The 17,932-nt window shown below is 51.5% G+C and overlaps 1 protein-coding gene across 1 annotated transcript in view; it reads right to left on the reverse strand.

Moving 5' to 3' along the window:
- MAP3K14 (mitogen-activated protein kinase kinase kinase 14) overlaps nucleotides 1-17,932 on the reverse strand; it is a 54,396-nt gene that overhangs the window by 8,045 nt on the left and 28,419 nt on the right. Inside the window, exons 4-11 of the mRNA XM_054460216.2 lie at nucleotides 16,418-16,628; nucleotides 15,695-16,309; nucleotides 14,073-14,210; nucleotides 4,152-4,281; nucleotides 3,811-3,942; nucleotides 3,191-3,295; nucleotides 743-906; nucleotides 98-248 (exon numbers count right to left, since the gene is read on the reverse strand). Coding sequence (XP_054316191.2) covers nucleotides 98-248; nucleotides 743-906; nucleotides 3,191-3,295; nucleotides 3,811-3,942; nucleotides 4,152-4,281; nucleotides 14,073-14,210; nucleotides 15,695-16,309; nucleotides 16,418-16,628 — 1,646 coding nt within the window. The remainder of the gene's footprint in view (nucleotides 1-97; nucleotides 249-742; nucleotides 907-3,190; nucleotides 3,296-3,810; nucleotides 3,943-4,151; nucleotides 4,282-14,072; nucleotides 14,211-15,694; nucleotides 16,310-16,417; nucleotides 16,629-17,932) is intronic.

A 17,932-nucleotide genomic window follows, 5' to 3' on the forward strand; every position in this document is an offset into this window, starting at 1 on the left:
AAACTAAGGCTCTGAGGGGTGTCTTGCTCTGGACCCGCGCCCACCTGCCTCCTCTGTCCTCTGCCCCCCGGGTCAGCCAGTGCGGGGCTCTTCTTACCTTGCTGTAGGGCCCGGTTCACCTTCCCTCCCAGCTCTGCTGCAGACGCGCGGTGGACGGGCTCTTTCCTCAGCCCGTCTTGGATGGCCTGGGCTGTGAGAGGGGCGCAGGAGGGTGGGATCTCCCTCACAGGCGGAGGCTCATTGGCAATCTGGGGGGCAAAAGACAACAGGTGAGGCCTGCCTTCCCTCATTTCCTGATACCCGGCTGTTATTGCTCTTTGCGCAACTCCCGCCAGCCCCTGCTCCTGCTGTGCTGGGGTCTACCACAAGGAATGGAGGGGTCTGGGCTACAGTGAGGGCACTTTTCCCAGGAAAGGGACAAATGGAGCCAGTAAAACAGGCCAGAGCCAGGCAGCAAGACGCCCACAGCCTCCAGGCCCGGCCCGTTAGGAGGCAGGTGGATGGGGCCCAGGATATGGACAGGAGAGAGTTCTCACCTGCCATGAACTCGGTGAGCCCCCGCAGCTGGATCTCCCCTCGTACCCCCAGATTTGGGTGGCAAGTATTTGAATTAGGATCCCACATGGATGACCAGGCCTCCCCTTGCTCCATCTGCCACCGCAGAGCAGCCCCTCAAGCCTGCAGCCTGGGCCCCAGGGCCCTGCAGCTCCCCCTCTTGGCCATGCCGGGTGCTGTCACCGACCTTGAGGCAGAGCGGCCCTCGGAAGAACTGAGTCCAGGGGTGGCAGCCATTGAGCATGTGCAGCATCATGCAGCAGCTGCTCCAGACGTCCACCTTGGCGTCGCAGCGCCTGCCCAGCACCACCTCCGGAGCCATGTGGGTCTCTGTGCCAGGGATGTAGTCCCCTGAGAAGGGGGATGAGACAAAAAGTCACCTGGAATGCTGATGGGCAGGAGCCTAGGCAGTGGCCACCCTAGTTAATCCTCGGGGTATCTTACATTTGTCACTGTTAAAGTACTTTTTATTTTATTATCTTTTTCGTTCTTTGAGATGGAGTCTTGCTCTGTCACCCAGGCTGGAGTACAATGGCGCGATCTCGACTCACTGCAACCTCCACTTCCTGGGTTCAAGAGATTCTCCTGCCTCAGCCTCCCGAGTAGCTGGAATTACAGTCATGAGCCACCATGCCCAGCTAATTTTTATATTTTTAGTAGAGATGGGGTTTCACCCATGTTGGCCAGGCTGGTCTCGAACTCCTGACCTCAGGTGATCCACCCACCTCGGCCTCCCAAAGTGCTGAGATTACAGGCATGAGCCACTGTGCCCGGCCATGTTAAAGTACTTAAAATACAGAAATAAAGTCTCCAAGTCAAACTTGTAGGGAGGAGCTAGGCGGGGACTCTGCTGGGAACTTGTACAAAGCAACAGAGCATCCATGATGTGGACTCTGCCCTTTGGACCAAACCCTTAAAGTATTTTTTGAAAATGGGGCAGGGGCTGGACATTACAAATTAGGTTGTAGAAGGCTAATTACTGGTAAGATGTTCCTGAAATACTAGTAAGTGAAATTTAAAAATTATAATAGAAAACTTACATGCATAAAAGACTGAAAGGATAGATGGCAGATGTGAACAGTGGTTTTTTTCCTGGTGATTTGTATTTGTAATTTTTGCTTAGCTCTACTTTCTTCAAAAGATATTAGAAAAAAGGGTCAGGCAGTGGCTCATGCCTGTAATCCCAGCACTTTGGGAGACTGAGGTGGGAGGAATGCTTAAATCCAGGAATTTAAGACCAGCCTGGGCAACATACTGAGACCCCATGTGTATCTACAAAAAATATAAAAAATGAGCCGGACATGGTGGTGCATGCCTGTGGTCCCAGCTACTCAGGAGGCTGAGGTGGAAGGATTGCTTGAACCAAGGAGCTTGAGGCTGCAGTGAGCTATGAGTGAGCTACTGCACTCCAGCCTGGGTGACAGAGCAAGACTCTGTCTCTAAAAAATAAAAGTTAAAAAAAAATCAGAAAAGATACATTTTTTTTTGTAACAAGAAAAAGCCCACTACAGTTATTTTAAAAGGGCTTAAAACAACACGGGTGGAGGTCAAGTGTCCACATTCAATTTACATCTTCAGAATTGCCAACATAGTCCTTTAACAATACACAATCATATACTTCCAAAGATTCTTTTTCTGTTGGTCAAAATGAAATCATTTTATCCTTAATGCTATAAATGAAAAAAGCAGGGCACAAAATTGTGTTATAATGGCCCTAACTAGGCACAGGGAAAACAACAGCCTGGAAGGAGTTATTTAAAATATTCATGATTCGGCCGGGCACGGAGGCTCATGCCTGTAATTCCAGCACTTTGGGGGGCTAAGTGGGGAGGATCACCTGGGAGGCCACCTGGGAGGCCAGGTCTGGAGTTTGAGACTGGCCTGGCCAACATGGCAAAACCCCGTCTCTACTAAAATACAAAAATTAGCTGGGCATGGTGGAAGGCGCCTGTAATCCCAGCTACTCAGGAGGCTGAGACAGGAGAATTGCTTGAACCCGGGAGGCGGAGGTTGCAGTGAGCTGAGATTGTGCCACTGTACTCCAGCCTGGGTGACAGAGTGAGACTCTGTCTCAACGAAAACAACAAAAAAATTTGTGATTCTCTCTCTGGGTAAGAGGAATGGTGAGAATTCTGTTCTCTGCCTCTTTTATATGCTTAACTCTATACTTTACAGTGGGCATGGATTATTTCAATAATCAGAGGAGTTAAAGAAAGATATTTCACTGGCTTTAGAGCCCAGGCCCCTTGGTCAGCCTGCCCACTGTGCTTCCAGCCAACTGTGCTCAGAGGCGCAGGAGAGCTGGGGTCACAGGCTGGCAATGCACTCCCCTGAAAAGGCCAGACGAGGTGGGGAGCCACGGGGCCTCCAAGACAGAAGGCCTGGGACCTACGGAGAGTCAACCAGCCTTTCCCTTCTCTTCCCTGTGTACAGGAGCATCGACAATGAGCACCTGACATCCATTATCACATTTACACATAACAAAGAAATCCCTGATAATCATCCAGGCTGGTTGCGGGGCTTAAACACACAGGTGGACCTAAGTGTTCACATCTCAATTCCCATTCTGGAAAGCATGGAAGGCATTTGGCGAATGAATGCATTGGGGGGTACGGCAGTTGGTGGGGGGCCTTACCTGTGAGCAAGGACTTCCCCAGGCCATCAGGTTGAAGACACACAGCATGGCCAAAGTCACAGAGGGCCGCATGGCTCCCATCGCTGGACAGGAGCACGTTGTCAGCTGCCAGGCCGCCCCGGGGAGGAAGAGGAACAGGTGAGTCATGCCGGGTCCCAGCCCACCCTGGCTCGGTTTGGCCTGCCCTCCAGTGACGTAATTTTCTGGCTGACCCTACGTGGCAGCTGCTGCTTCTGATTAGTTTCATTAATTGTGGAGGAAGGGAGGAGGGTATCAATTCAGGCTAGAGGCAGGCAGGATCTCTGAGGGCAAGGGGACAGGAGCAGGGTTTACTTGGGAACGCTGCCACTCTGCTTGCCTGCGCCGACCCCGTACCAGGGGTCACCAGTGGGTGGGAGCTTGACCTTTGGTTCTCTGTGGCCACCATCTACCAGAAACTACAGTGCTTGGCTAAGGGGTTGGAGAACATCATTCCCCTTCCTACAGGCACAGTCCTGTCAGCCTGACTCAGGGCCTGCTACTGGAGATGACCAGCCTAGCCCAGAACTGAGAGGAGATCAGGCAGGATGGTGTGAGAGAAGAGCCTGCTGGGGATCAGGGCCGTGGGGCCTGGGCCTTACCTTTGACGTCCCCATGCAGAATCCTTCGTGAGTGGAGGTATTCCAGCCCCTCCAGGGCCTGGCCCAGGTAGTACAGGGCCCGGTCCTCTGGGAGACAGCCCTGCTCCTTGACCAGCTGGCCCAGGGAGCCACCTAGGAGACCAAAGGCCAGGCTATACATGGGACTTGCCCAAGCCTCCATGCCAGCCAAGGGCAAGAGCACAGGGCAGGCGGTGGAAAGCAGGGTCACAGGGTCAAGAGATTAACAATGGATAGATCAGTGACCAAGGCCAACCTGGGCAAGACTCAGGGGGGAACTCTTGGCCCTGAATTTGGAGAAAGAGTGGGACCTGGCTCCTTACCTTCCAGCAGCTCCATGAAGATGTTGACCCAAGGCCCTTCTCTCACAGCTCCATACAAAGGGACAATTCTGGGTGAGGTCAATCCTGCACATGCCATCAGCTCCTCTGCCCGAAATACTTCCAGCCGCACCTGCAAGGGCCCAGAAGCAGCTGTTAAGACAGGGTGAGGGGACCAGAGCTGGATCCCTGGCATCCTGTCAGCACCCTAGTACTCCACACACACAGGCTGCTGCTGTTTCCAGTGGTGATGCAGGGGCCTGGGGGGCCTGCTGGACCCTCAGAGGCTAAATTGTGTATCCCGTGCCCTTGGTATCAGGAGCAACTTATTGTACTTAAAGTTCTGGAGTACTGCCTGTGTGCAAAAACAGCCACATAAAAACTACATCTGCGCCAGGCGCAGTGGCTCATGCCTGTAATCCCAGCACTTTGGGAGGCCGAGGCGGGCGGATCACGAGGTCAGGAGATCGAGACCATCCTGGCTAACACGGTGAAACCCCGTCTCTACTAAAAAATAAAAAAAAATTAGCTGCGTGTGGTGGCGGATGCCTGTAGTCCCAGCTACTCGGGAGGCTGAGGCAGGAGAATGGCGTGAACCCAGGAGGCAGAGCTTGCAGTGAGCTGAGATCGCGCCAGCGCACTCCAGCCTGGGTGACAGAGTGAGACTCCGTCTCAAAAAAAAAAAAAATTAAAATAAAAAAAAAAACCCACTACATTCCAGCCGGGCGCGGTGGCTCATGGCTGTAATCTCAGCACTTTGGGAGGCTGAGGCGGGTGGATCAAGGAGACCAAGGTCAGGAGATCAAGACCATCCTGGCCAACATGGCGAAACCCTGTCTCTACTAAAAATACAAAAATTAGCCCTGTCTCTACTAAAAATACAAAAAATACAAAAAAATACAAAAAAAAAAACAACAGGGCACGTGGCTGTAGTCCCAGCTACTCGGGAGGCTGAGGCAGGAGAATCACTTGAACCTGGGAGTTGGAGGTTGCAATGAGCTGAGGTCGCAATGAGCCGAGGTCGCACCACTGCGCTCCAGTCTGGCAACAGAGTGAGACTCCATCTCAAAAACAAAAACAAAAACAAAAACAAAACCCCAAGAAACAAAAAAACCCCTACATTCCTCATCCTGGCTGCTGGCACACTGTCCGCCCTCAAATCTGCCAAACGCAGAACATTTTTTCCTCCAGCTAAATGTCTGGGCAATTTCTAGGATGTGGGACCTTTTGCTTATCAACATCCATGTCTACTCTCAGAAGCTGGGTTTCTGACTTATCTGACTGTCAAGAACCAAGATTTGGACTCCATCGGGTGCATTTTTTTTTCTTTTCTTTTTTTTTTTTTTGAGACAGAGGTCTCACTCTGTCGCCCAGGCTGGAGTACAGTGACGTGATCTCTGTTCATTGCAACCTCTGCCTCCCAGGTTCAAGTGATTCTCCTGCCTCAGCTGCCCGAGTAGCTGCGACTACAAGTGTGTGCCACCAGGCCCGGATAATTTTTGTATTTTTTAGTAGAGACGGGGTTTCACCATGCTGGCCAGGCTGGTCTCAAACTCCTGACCTTGTGATTTGCCTGCGTCGGCCTCCCAAAGTGCTAGGATTACAGGCGTGAGCCACCACGCCCGGCCTCAACACTTTTCTTTCCTGGAGGACTAAAACATCCACATAGACAGAGCAGTGTTTATTCTGTTTGCAGCTGTCTCCCAGCATCTGGGAGCTTAAGGAGGCTTCTGCGGAGGGGTTTGGCCAAGGCCACTCCCACTGCCGACTGGCAGGTCCGGGATCATCTACTCCTTTCTACAGGGACCAGCAACTTGGTGGGAGGAAATAGGCCTTGGATATAAACATCTTGGGCTTAGATCCTGGCTCAGCCTTTTAAAACAAGGCAGCAGACTTCCCATCCACCTGTTTCCATAAGCAAACAGCAGGGACAGTGGTATCTGCTCCTGGGTAGAGCAAGGATTTGGAAGGATGGTAACTGACACCAGGCCTGGCAACCAGTGGGCACTCAGGAAGTGCTAGCTCCCCAATTCCTCCAGCTCACATCAGAGAAGCTGATACTTAGACTGACACTTAGACCTTTTTTTTTTTTTTGAGACAGAGTCTCGCTGTGTCGCCCAGGCTGGAGTGCAGTGGCGCAATCTCAGCTAATTACAACCTCCACCTCCTGGGTTCAAGCAATTCTCCTGCCTCAGCCTCCCCAGTAGCTGGGATTACAGGCACCTGCCACCATGTCCAGCGAATTTTTCATATTTTTAGTAGAAGCAGGGTTTCACCATGTTGGTCGGGCTGGTCTTAAACTCCTGACCTCAGGTGATCCGCCTACCTTGGCCTCCCAAAGTGCTGGGATTACAGGCATGAGCCACTGTGCCCGGCCTCTTAGACTTCTTCTTCTTCTTCTTCTTTTTTTTTTTTTTTGAGACGGAGTCTCGCTCTGTCACCAGGCTGGAGTGCAGCGGTGTGATATCTCGGCTCACTGCAACCTCCGCCTCCTGGGTTCAAGCGATTCTCGTGCCTCAGTCTCCTGAGTAGCTGGGATTACAGGCACATGCCACCACACCCAGCTAATTTTTGTATTTTTAGTAGAGACGGAGTTTCACCACATCGGCCAGGCTGGTCTTGAACTCCTGGCCTCATGATCCGCCCACCTCGGCCTCCCAAAGTGCTGGGATTACAGGCGTGAGCCACTGCGTGCAGCCTCTTAGGCTTCTTAATAGACTTGTCCTCCTTCCTGGCTGCTGATGGTTCTCAAGTAAGCCTTGAGTAGCATCGCCAGGGGGCGCTGGCAGTAACAGAACCAGCTTGGAAGCGATCTCCACAGACTTGCTGACTTGGCAAACAGCTGTGACACTGTGGGGTTTTGGGACTTTTGCCTATCAGTGGAAAATGTCGCCCTTCTGGTTCCCTAATATCTGGTTTGGTTAATCACCTCCCATGAACTTTGACTCTGCCAGTGTTTCCAGCTCTAAAAAGCCTCTGAACCTGAGTTGGAACTAATTCAACAACAGGACGTGTTAGCAAATGTCTTCAGCCTAACCACCCCCAAACTGAGCTGAGGCACCCCGGGGCACTGCAGATAACTCAGAAAGGCGCCAAATGGATGTCTGACATTTGAGGGAAACGGCCACTGCAATATCTGCAGGATACCGCATGAACTACTCGCTCGAGACAGTTCAGCTTCAAAGTTCGATCACGCATGCGACATTCCCTTTGATAATGTATCTCTATGAAGCTAGGTTTTTGCAGGTCACTGTGATTAAAAGTACTTCAAGGAGAAAATGTGGGATATGAAGGTGGTGGTGTCCTATCTGATTTCAAGGGTTGAGATGTGCAACTAGGCATACATCCCATTAATAATCTGGCGGTTTGGAAATGGAAGGACCCTTTTTCTTTCAACTTATGTCGTGCTTTTCAAATGGCTACTAAGTTGTTAGGATAAAGACTTATTATTCGACCTCATTGCTTCATAAACAGAACTGTTGGGTATTTGTTTTGGCCTGGGTTGCCCTGAAACAATGACTGAGATATTAACAGGGCTGTGATCCAAAAGAGTTGGGGAAACTTGGCTTTAACTTTGCAGAAATCTGTAAGTCCTCTTAGAGTGTCCCGTCCATGCTAAAAATATTTCCAACCACCCAGACCAAAGAGGAGGGAGGAGATACTTCAAAATACAAGGTGCTTTAGAAGTCGGTGCCAGAGGAGAAAGCAGCCCAGCCTTCCAGACCAAGCTGGCTGCCCGTCTGGCCACCCCTCTTCTCTGAACTTCCGTGTTCCTCATCCGTAAAATGAGGGGGCTGGACTGCGATGAGGATATTCATGAGAACTAAGATCTAATGCCCACTTATCATTTCCCAGGCACTGGTAAAGACCTTTCTAAGCATTAGTTATTTAGATCTTACAACAGCCTGTAAGCTGGTGGGATCATTATCCCCATTTTATAGATGAAGAAGCTGAAGCCTGGGGAAGTAATTTGCCCAAGGTCACTGGGTATAAGAGATCACAGCCGGGCTTTTACTCAGGCAAGCCTGACTCCAGAGCTGCCAGCTACTCTGCCTCCTGAAGGCCTTTCCATGCTGAACTTTTTTTTTTTTTTTTTTTTTTGAGACAAGGTCTCCCTTGGTTGGCCAGGCTGGGGTGCAGTGGCACAATCACAGCTCACTGCAGCCTCGACCTTCCTGGGCTCAAGCGATCCTCCCATCTCAGCCTCCCAAGTAGCTGAGACTATAGGTGCCACGCCCAGTTAATTTTTGTATTTTTTGTAGAGATGGGGTTTTGCCATATTGCCCAGGCTAGTCTTGAACTCCTAGGCTCAAGTGATTCTCCCACCTTGGCCTCCAACATGTTGAGATTACAAGTGTGAGCCACTGTGCCTGGCATCCATGCTAATGTTTTAAAATACATTCAGGATCGAGCATCCCCAGGTGGAAGCACTATCAGCAATGAGCCTACTGCCTGATCCAGAACCCACTTCCTTGCCCTCAATTGCCTGCACGCTGGACTGGGGATCACTTTTTCCTCCTTGAACTTCCCTCGTTTTCTTTGGTATTCTTTTTTTTTTTTTTGAGATGAAGTTTTGCTCTTGTTGCCCAAGCTGGAGTGCAATGGCGTGATCTCGGCTCACCGCAACCTCCACCTTCTGGGTTCAAGCGATTCTCCTGCTTCAGTCTCCTGAGTAGCTGAGATTACAGGCATGCACCACCATGCCCAGCTAACTTTTTGTATTTTTAATAGAGACAGGGTTTCTCCGTGTTGGTCAGGCTGGTCTTGAACTCCCGACCTCAGGTGATCCACCCGCCCCGGCCTCTCAAAGTGCTGGGATTACAGGCGTGAGCCACCACACCCAGCCTTCTTTGGTATTCTTTTATTTTTGAGACGGAGTCTCATTCTGTTGCCCAGGCTGGAGTGCAGTGGTGTGATCTTGGCTCACTGCAACCTCTGCCTCCCAGGTTCAAGCGATTCTCCTGCCTCGGCCTCCCGAGTAGCTGGTGGCGCCACCATGCCCGGCCAATTTTTTGGTATTTTTAGTAGAGACGGGGTTTCACCGTGTTAGCCAGGATGGTCTTGATCTCCTGACCTCATGATCTGCCCGCCTCGGCCTCCCAAAGTGCTGGGATTACAGACGTGAGCCACCGCGCCCAGCCTCTTCTTTGGTATTCTTATCTGTTTTATTCCATCAATAAAAAAAGGCGTAAGAGCAATTCTATAAATTCTTTTGAAGATTCCAGGAATGTAAACTATGTGAAAGGGACTACCACAGTACTGTGCACAGATGTCCAATGAATATTAGAGGGTCCCGCCTTATTTTCTCACCTCTGTCGAGGTATTTTCCTCTGATCCTTGTGCTATTTTCCTTCTAAACACGTGTCCAGGACTGAAGGCTGCTCACCTTTACCCCAATATAAATGTCTATCCCCTACTACAACTCGGGTTCCTTCAGGTCAGGCCTGTGGATTTCACATCTCTGTCCCCAGCCCCTGCACATTGTCTGGCACAGAGCAGGTGTTTGGTGACAGCTGGGTTGACTTGGCCAGGGCCACATTATCCCAGATCAGCGGCAGAGCCAAAGCAAAGCTCCCAGAACTCCACACTTGAGCCAGATGTTCTAAAAGGAGTGATTCTTAACCCTTTTTGGGCTACAGACCCCTATGAGGATCTGGTAAATGATATGAATTATTCTTTAAAAATGTGTGATTGCCCATACATGCAACACAGAAACACTTTTTTTTTTTTTTTTTTCGAGACGGAGTCTTGCTCTGTCGCCCAGGCTGGAGTATAGTGGCATGATCTTGGCTCACTGCAACCTCTGCTTCCCGGGTTCAAGCAATTCTCCTGCCTCAGCCTCCCGAGTAGTTAGTATTACAGGCAAGCGCCACCACACCCAGCTAATTTTTTATATTTTTGGTAGAGACAGGGTTTCACCATGTTGGCCAGGCTGGTCTCAAACTCCTGACCTCAAGTGATCTGCCCGCTTTGGCCTTTCAAAGTGCTGGGATTACAGGCGTGAGCTACTGCACCTGGCCGATAAACACTCTTTTGAATAAAGTTCCTAGAATTCATGGATCCTGTCAATCCATCCACTGACTAGGATAAGAACTTCTACATGGCCGTTAAAAAGCATAAGAGATTTGTATATGTGCCAATAAGGAAATCTGTCATGATATATTATTGCATTAAAAAAACATGGTACAGAATAGTCCCTAGAGTAGGATCCCATTTCTTGTGGGGTTGGGGGACAGGGTCTCACTCTGTTGTCCAGGCTGGAGTGCAGTGGTACGATCTTGGCTCACTGCAGTCTCTACTTCCTGGGCTCAAGCGATCCTCCCACCTCAGTCTCCCGAGTAGCTAGAACCACAGGTGTATGCCACCATGGCTGGCTAATTTTTTTTTTTTTTTTTGTAGAGACAGGGTGTATACAAAGAAGTGCTAGGATTATAGGCATAAGTGCCGCACTGGCTGATCTTTTTTTTTTTTTTTTTTTTTTTTTTTTTTGAGGCAGAGTCTCACTCTGTCGCCAGGCTGGAGTGCAGTGGCACAATCTTGGCTCACTGCAACCTCTGCCTCCCGGGTTCAGGCAATTCTGCCTCAGCCTCCCAAGTACCTGGGACTACAGGCGCCCACCACCATGCCTGGCTAATTTTTGTATTTTTAGTAGAGATGGAGTTTCACTGTGTTGGCCAAATCTCCTGACCTCGTGATCCACCACCCTTGGCCTCCCAAAGTGCTGGGATTACAGGCATGAGCCACAGGCCCGGCCTGATCTTACTTCTTTTTTTTTTTTTTTTTTTTTTGAGACTGAGTCTTGCTCTGTCACCTAGGCTGGAGTGCTGTGGCGTGATCTTGGCTCACTGCAACCTCCACCTCCCAGGTTCAAGCAATTCTCTGCCTCAGCCTCCTGAGTAGCTGGGATTACAGGTGCCTGCCACCACACCTGGCTAATATTTGTATTTTTAGAAGAGATGGGGTTTCACCATCTTGGCCAGAGGCTGGTCTTGAACTCCTGACCTTGTGATCCACCTGCCTCAGCCTCCCGAAGTGCTGGGATTACAGGTGTGAGCCACCGTGCTCTGCCCTGATCTTACTTTTAATAGCAAACAAATATAGGCTCATTATAAAAGAATTCAAATGATACCAAAAAAAGCAAAAGTCTCCATTCCCCAGTCCTATTCTCAGAGGTAACTGCCCTTTGACAGAAATCTTTTTAGACTTTTAAAATTTCTTTTTTATTTCTATTTTTTACTTTTTTGTAGACATGCTATCTCGCTACGTTGCCCAGGCTGGTCTCCAACTCCTGGCCTCAAGCAATCCTCCCACCTCAGCCTCCCAAAGTACTGGGATTACAAGCATGAGCCACTGTACCCAGTCTGGACTTTTTATGCGTGTATAAACAAGTAGTTGTTTCTTCTATTAAAATGGGATCCTGGTGGGGCACAGTGGCTCACACCTGTAATCCCAGCACTTTGGGAGGTTGCCCAGGAGTTTGAGTCCAGCCTGGGCAACACAGTGAGATCCTGTTTCTACAAAAAATAAAAAATTAGCTGGGTGTGGTGGTGAGTGCCTGAAGTCCCAGCTACGTGGGAAGCTGAGGCAACAGGGTTGTTTGGGTCTGTGGGGCTGAGGCTGCAGTGAGCTGTGATCATGCCACTGCATACCAGCCTGGACAACAGAGCGAGATCCTGTCTCAAAAAAAAAAAAGAAAAGAAAAAAGATCAAACAAAACCTTAAAAAAAGAAAAACTGCATCAAACCCTGGACCTATGGCCAATCAGCATCTAGATCAGGAGGACGAAGGGAGTGCTGGCACCGCCACGTGACACCTTACACACTGGATTCTCCCCAAGGAGCATCAGGGGGGCACAGACTTGCTCTGATCCGATGTGCGGCCTGACCTCTGATGCCTGATCCACCTCCCGGTCCCCATCCCCTAATTGGGGAACTGTTTCTCCTGCTCTTCTAGCTGAAAACCCTAAAGGACACCACTGCCTTGAGGGAAAGCAGGGGCTGTCTGCCCAACCAATGGCAGCTGTGCGGGCTGCCAAAGAGCCATCCCCACTGCATTCTCCGGGGTCGGAAGGAAGTGGTTCTGCTAGTGGCCAGCTCTGGTGGGCTTGAGCTGCAGCTCTGGTGCTGAGAAGTCCACGCCTTGTGCTTGGAGCTTTTCCAACTGCCTTGCAGTGGATGGGAGGGGCGAGACATGGAGTATTTATCCTCTTCCACTATATTAGGGTTGTTTACCTTGTTGCCTGGGAGGACTCTTGAGGTCCTCAGCAGGGGAACAGCTGAGAAGCCCAGTGACTAAGCTCCCAGCGCTGGGTGCGCGTCTCTTCACACTCTCACACTCTCCTCCCACCACCTCTCAAGAGGGACAGCTGAGCCTTCTCCGGTAGCCTGGGGAGGGGAACTGCAGCTGAGCAGGTCAGGCACGTGGCCTTGGCCTCCCCAAGTGGAAGACGATGATCCACACTGGCAAGAACTCGGCAAGAACTTAGCACGCACTCAGCATGTGTTGCCAGTCGGGGGTGGTGAGGGCGGAGTTTTTGTATTCAACACAGTGTGTCTGAAGTTTGGGGTGGTACCTGCAGATAGTCCCCTCACTGGTCTCACCATCCAAGTACGCACCAGGGAAGCCGGGTTTATTCACATCCCAGTTGTCTCCTCTCCCCTTAAGGCCACAGGCACCCCGGACGGTGGTGGCAGTGTCTGCTCTGAATGGGGCCAGCGTGTGCCGGGCTTTTGTGCTCTGGCTACAGTGAGCATTTCCTGTGTCAGGTTGGTGCTCCAAAAGTTTTGGATTTTGGAGCACTTCAGATTTTGGGTTTTCAGATTGCGGATGCTCTACCTGTATTTGTTGCTTTCCTTTTGGGGATTGGAGTGTCTCTGACATAAGCCACTTGAAACAAGGTATATCTCTGAGCTTACTTCACCCTGCCCAGAGGGCCAAGGGGATGGTCCACAGAAACATGCCTTAGGTCCTGGTGCTGGCTTTGAGGCCGAGAGCTTTGACTGGGGACAAGGTGGCTTCCAATCAAGATGATCTGAGAGTTGGGGGTGGGGGAAAAGTTGGTGACGGGGAGAAGGACCGACACCCGTGAGGCCTGTGGGTCTGCAGCCACCACCAATGCTCCCTCTGGGATCGGACAGTGTGATCTGACAGGAGGAGGCCTCAGCTGCAGGCCCAGCATGCCACACCGTCTTCTCTGCTCTCCACTTCTAACATCAGTGAGATGAAGGGGTGGGAGAGGTGATTCCTGTCTTCTGTCTCTACTCAAAACTCTAGGACAACAAGTCTATCTTCTTTCCTCTTCTTCCTGAAGAGTGGTTGAAAGCCGAACTCTCAGGTCAGACAGACCTGGTCTGAATCAGGGCTCTGCCACCCGGCCAGTGACTTCCTGTCTTGCCAAGCTTCATGTCCCCACCATGTCTGTCTTGCAGGACTGTGGCACACCTGGCCAACAGGGGTCACAGCTCCGACTCTGGCAGATCTGCCCACTCCCACTGAGGCTGGCTTCCTCCTGGAAGCGACCCACAGGTGGAGGCTACTGCTTTCCCATCATCTGGCCCAGGTTGGGGGCGGCCTCCTATGTGGTTCAGGGGTTTTACCTCAGTGTGAATTTCATGACGCTCCAACCATCTTCCATGTTGGGACTTGCCCCTCAGGGCCCTGGCTGTATTGAGACACCGAGGCCACGTGCGTCCTCTCACACTGCCTCTCACATACACACATGCCAGGGGCAGCAGCCAGGCCAGGACACGTGACAGGCTGCTCCCTTCCAGTTCCAGCCGACCTCAGGTGGCTAGTGACAGCCAAGTTCTGTTCACAAGTCAGACCCATGGCCACCCTGTGACTGTCCTTGACAGAAAGCAGAGGGAACACGCCACGCCCCCTTCCTGGCTTCCCTCTTCACTCAGCCCCTGAGCCCTGGCGTACCTTTTTGACTGCGCACTGGAAGCCAGTCTGCTTGTCCTCCATCCTGTGCACCTCTCCGAAGGAGCCTCTGCCCAGGCGGGGCTGGTGCGTGGCCCAGTGGACTTCTTCTCGGTACTCATAATCCACTGGCTTGAGTTTCTGGGGTTGGCAGGAGAGAGAGGACAGTTTTAGTGGCCAGGGCAGCAGAGGGCTACAGGGCTACAGTGAGGAAGACTCTCCAGCTGGTGACCTTGCCGGGGCTGCTGAGCTGAGCCCTCACAACCAGGCAGCCCTGGGGCGAAGGCAGGGATCTGAGCCGGGCAGCACCAGAGAGGGGGTAGAGGAATGAGGTGAAGGCGAGGGAAGGGTTCATGGGCTGCGGCCACCGATCCTTGTGATGAAAAACATCCCAGACTTGTGATGGTGAGACAGAAACAGAACTGCCAATCACCTTGACAATGAAAAAACAAAACTCAGGAGCTAGAAGGTGGAGGGAAGGGAGGAAGAGCAAAGAGGGGCCGGGGTCAAGGATGATGTTAAAAGTGGATGGAGGGGCCAGGCGTGGTGGCTCATGCCTGTAATCCCAGCACTTTGGGAAGCCAAGGTGGGCAGATTACTTGAGGTCAGGAGTTTGAGACCACCCTGGCCAACATGGTGAAACCCTGTCTCTACCAAAAAACACAAAATTAGCCAGGCATGGTGGTGCACACCTGTAGTCCCAGCTACTCGGGAGGCTGAGGTAGGAGAATCACTTGAACCTGGAAGAGGGAGGTTGCAGTGAGCTGATATAGTGCCACTACACTCCAGCCTGGGCGACAGAGTAAGACTCTGTCTCAAAACAAAACAAAACAAAACAATTAAAAAATTAAAAAGTGGATGGAATAGACGGTGCAGTGGCTCACACCTATAATCCCAGCACTTTTGGAGGCCAATGTGTGAGGATTGCTTTAGCCCAGGAATTTGAGACCAGCCTGGGCAACACAGCAAGACCTCATCTGTATTAAAAAAAAAAAAAAATAGTTGGGCGTGGTGGTACACGCTTGTAGTCCCAGCTACTTGCGGGGCTGAGGCAGGAGGATTGCTTGAACCCAGGAGATGGAGGCTGTAGTGAGCTATGATTGTACCACTGCACTCCAGCCTGGGTGACAGAGTGAGACTCTGTCTCAAAAAACACATTTATTTAAAAAAAAAAAAAAAAGTGGATGGATGGAATAAAACCTGGAAATCAAAGTTTGATAAAATCATTTAAAGTTATAAAATTATTTGGGAAGTGAACAAGAGGAAAAGGGAAGGAGGTGGGTGGTGAAAACAGGCCCCATCCTCATCTTCCGTCTCTGGAGGCCATGATAACATCTCCAGTGGCTCCTGGCTGATTCCCCTTGTCCTCAGCATGTGTACTATTCATGCAGTGCCCACATTCAGCAAGCAGGAGGTGACCAACCACAAGAACTCAGAACAGAAGACGCTAAAAAGGCTGTGAGAAGTGAGGTTGGCGGAGTAAGAGATGATACTTTTCATCCACAATGAGCACTGTCCTACTGTTTGATTTGTCACCACAGGCAAGAGTGACTCTGATAAAGAGAGAAAAGCATCCCCCAGGTTGCTGGTGGAGGGACATATACAGGTGCTGGGGGATTAGTTACCTCAGTGAGCAGGACACCCTCGTTGTCCTCAGTTTTGGGGCTGGGCTCCCGGGATCTGGAGCCCCTTGCTGCCCAGGTCTTGGCCAGGCTGGTCAGGCTATGGGCCTGGCCTGAGCTCACGCTGCCTTGCAGAGCATGCACCAGGTATTCCTCCACAGAAAACTTCTCATGGGCACCACAAGACGGGTAGCTGGGCTCCAGGTGTGGGCCAGGCAGGGGCTTCGGACTGTCTACACAGGCCAGTTTGCTCAGGTGTGGGTCAGGCAAGGGTTGCTGGCTGTCTACAAAGGCCAGTTTGCCCAGGAAGGACTCTAGAGGGTGAGGTTTCCAGGGCTGGAGAGGGTGGAATGGGAAGGGATGAGGCAGTCTGCTATAGGGGAAGGGGTGCGTGGGCAGGGGCAGGGGGCCTCCGTCCTGGGGGTGGTGTAGTTTCCACACGTGGTTCAGACATTGCAAGGGGCTGATCAGTTTGTGGAGTTCCGATCGAGGCAGAGCCGGCCGTAGGCCCTCGCCAAGCTGCTTAAAACAGAGTTGCCCAAGGCCTGGTTCCTTCAGAGGCTTGGTGAACTGCGGGGTGTTTCTAACATATGGGGTGCCGAGTGGAGACTCATCCTCCTGTGGGGGGAAACACAGCTATCAGCACAGAGGGCCAGGGCCCAGGGACAGGCTCCAATTCCAAGGCCCCATGAACCTGGGGTCTGGGCAGTAGGTGGAGGGTCTCACCTGCACTGGGATGGTGCAGCTCTCCTGCTCAGGGGTCCTGGGGAGGGGTTTGGCCAAGGCCACTCCTGCATGAGCCAGGGACTTTGAGCTCTTCTTCTTCCGTTTCTTCCGGGCTTTGCTGCGACGCTTTCCCTTCCAACACACACGGGCCATTTTGCCCTCTGTAGCATGGGCCACATTGTTGGGGATCTGATCAAGACTCTCAGACTGGCTGTGAAAAAAGGGACAGATTTGCATATTGAGCACGAGGAGGCAGGAAGATGGAATGGTCTAGACACTTGTATCTGGACTCCTGCAGATCCAAGGTCAAATCCCAGCTTGCCATTACTTGTGTGAATGCGGCAAAGTTTCTAAATCCCAAGGAACCTCGGTTTTCTCACTTATCTTACTTATAAAATGTGTTTGGTATTTTCTGCTATACAGGGTGGAAATGAAGTTTCAATAATTTAGTTCATTTAAAAAGCCCAGCTCAGTGTCTGGCCCCAAGGCAAGCTGCCAAGAAGCTGTGCTTGTTACTATGGTGATGGGGTATAGACTCAGCACTTCTTGGGGAGAGTCAGGGGAGCAGACACGGTTCGCTCACTGCTCTCCAAGGTGAGCTGCCCCTGGAGAGTTCCCAGGAGGGGGCCACGCTCATGGCAGGCCTCTCAGCTCTGACTGAGCAGAGCTTGTTTCTGTTGCCTCCGGATGGAGGAACAGGTAAGGCTGGTCACCTCCATTCTCACAGTTCCTGGGGGTCCCTGGCTGCTGTTGCAGGTGAACAGCCTGGGCTGCTGCCTGGTACTGGGGAGCCTGCCCTTCTCTGCTGGCCTCGGGGCTCATCACTGCCATGGATCTAACTGGACTGGAATCCCTGCCAAGTATTAAAGGACCTGGCAACAGATGGGTTGCTGCAGAACAGCTGTGGAGCAGATCATGGCCTCAGCCACCCTCCCTTGACCTCATCTTCTGCCCCTACGGAGAAGGCAGACTCATGGCAGTCCTGGGGACCACTGGAGGCCTACAGGCTTCTCTGGGACAGCTGAAAGAAGTGTGTCTATCAGAGGCTCCTACCCTGGGCCAAAAGGCAGCCAGGACAGCAGAAGGAATCCCACCAAACTGAGCATTTCTTGGTTCCAAGGCAGCCAGCTGCCCTCCCCACAATCTTATCACTAGCAGGTTCCAAACTCTAATGATACAAAAACCTGCCTGGTGATAGGGGAAGGAGCTGTTTCTAGCTTGAACTCTTGTTTGTTTTTTTTTTTTTTTTTGAGACAGAATCTCACTCTGTCACCAGGTTGGAGTGCATGGCGCAATCTCGGCTCACTGCAACCTCCGACTCCTGGATTCAAGCGATTCTCCTGCTTCAGCCTCCCGAGTAGCTGAGGTTATAGGCATGCGCTACCATGCCCAGCTAATTTTTGTATTTTTAGTAGAGACGGGGTTTCACCATGTTGGCCAGGATGGTCTCAATCTCCTGACCTTGTGATCCACCTGCCTTGGCCTCCCAAAGTGCTGGGATTATAGGTGAGAGCC

The sequence above is a fragment of the Pongo pygmaeus genome, chromosome 19 (assembly GCF_028885625.2).
Source record: "Pongo pygmaeus isolate AG05252 chromosome 19, NHGRI_mPonPyg2-v2.0_pri, whole genome shotgun sequence".
In the NCBI taxonomy this organism is placed as follows: Eukaryota; Metazoa; Chordata; class Mammalia; order Primates; family Hominidae; genus Pongo; species Pongo pygmaeus.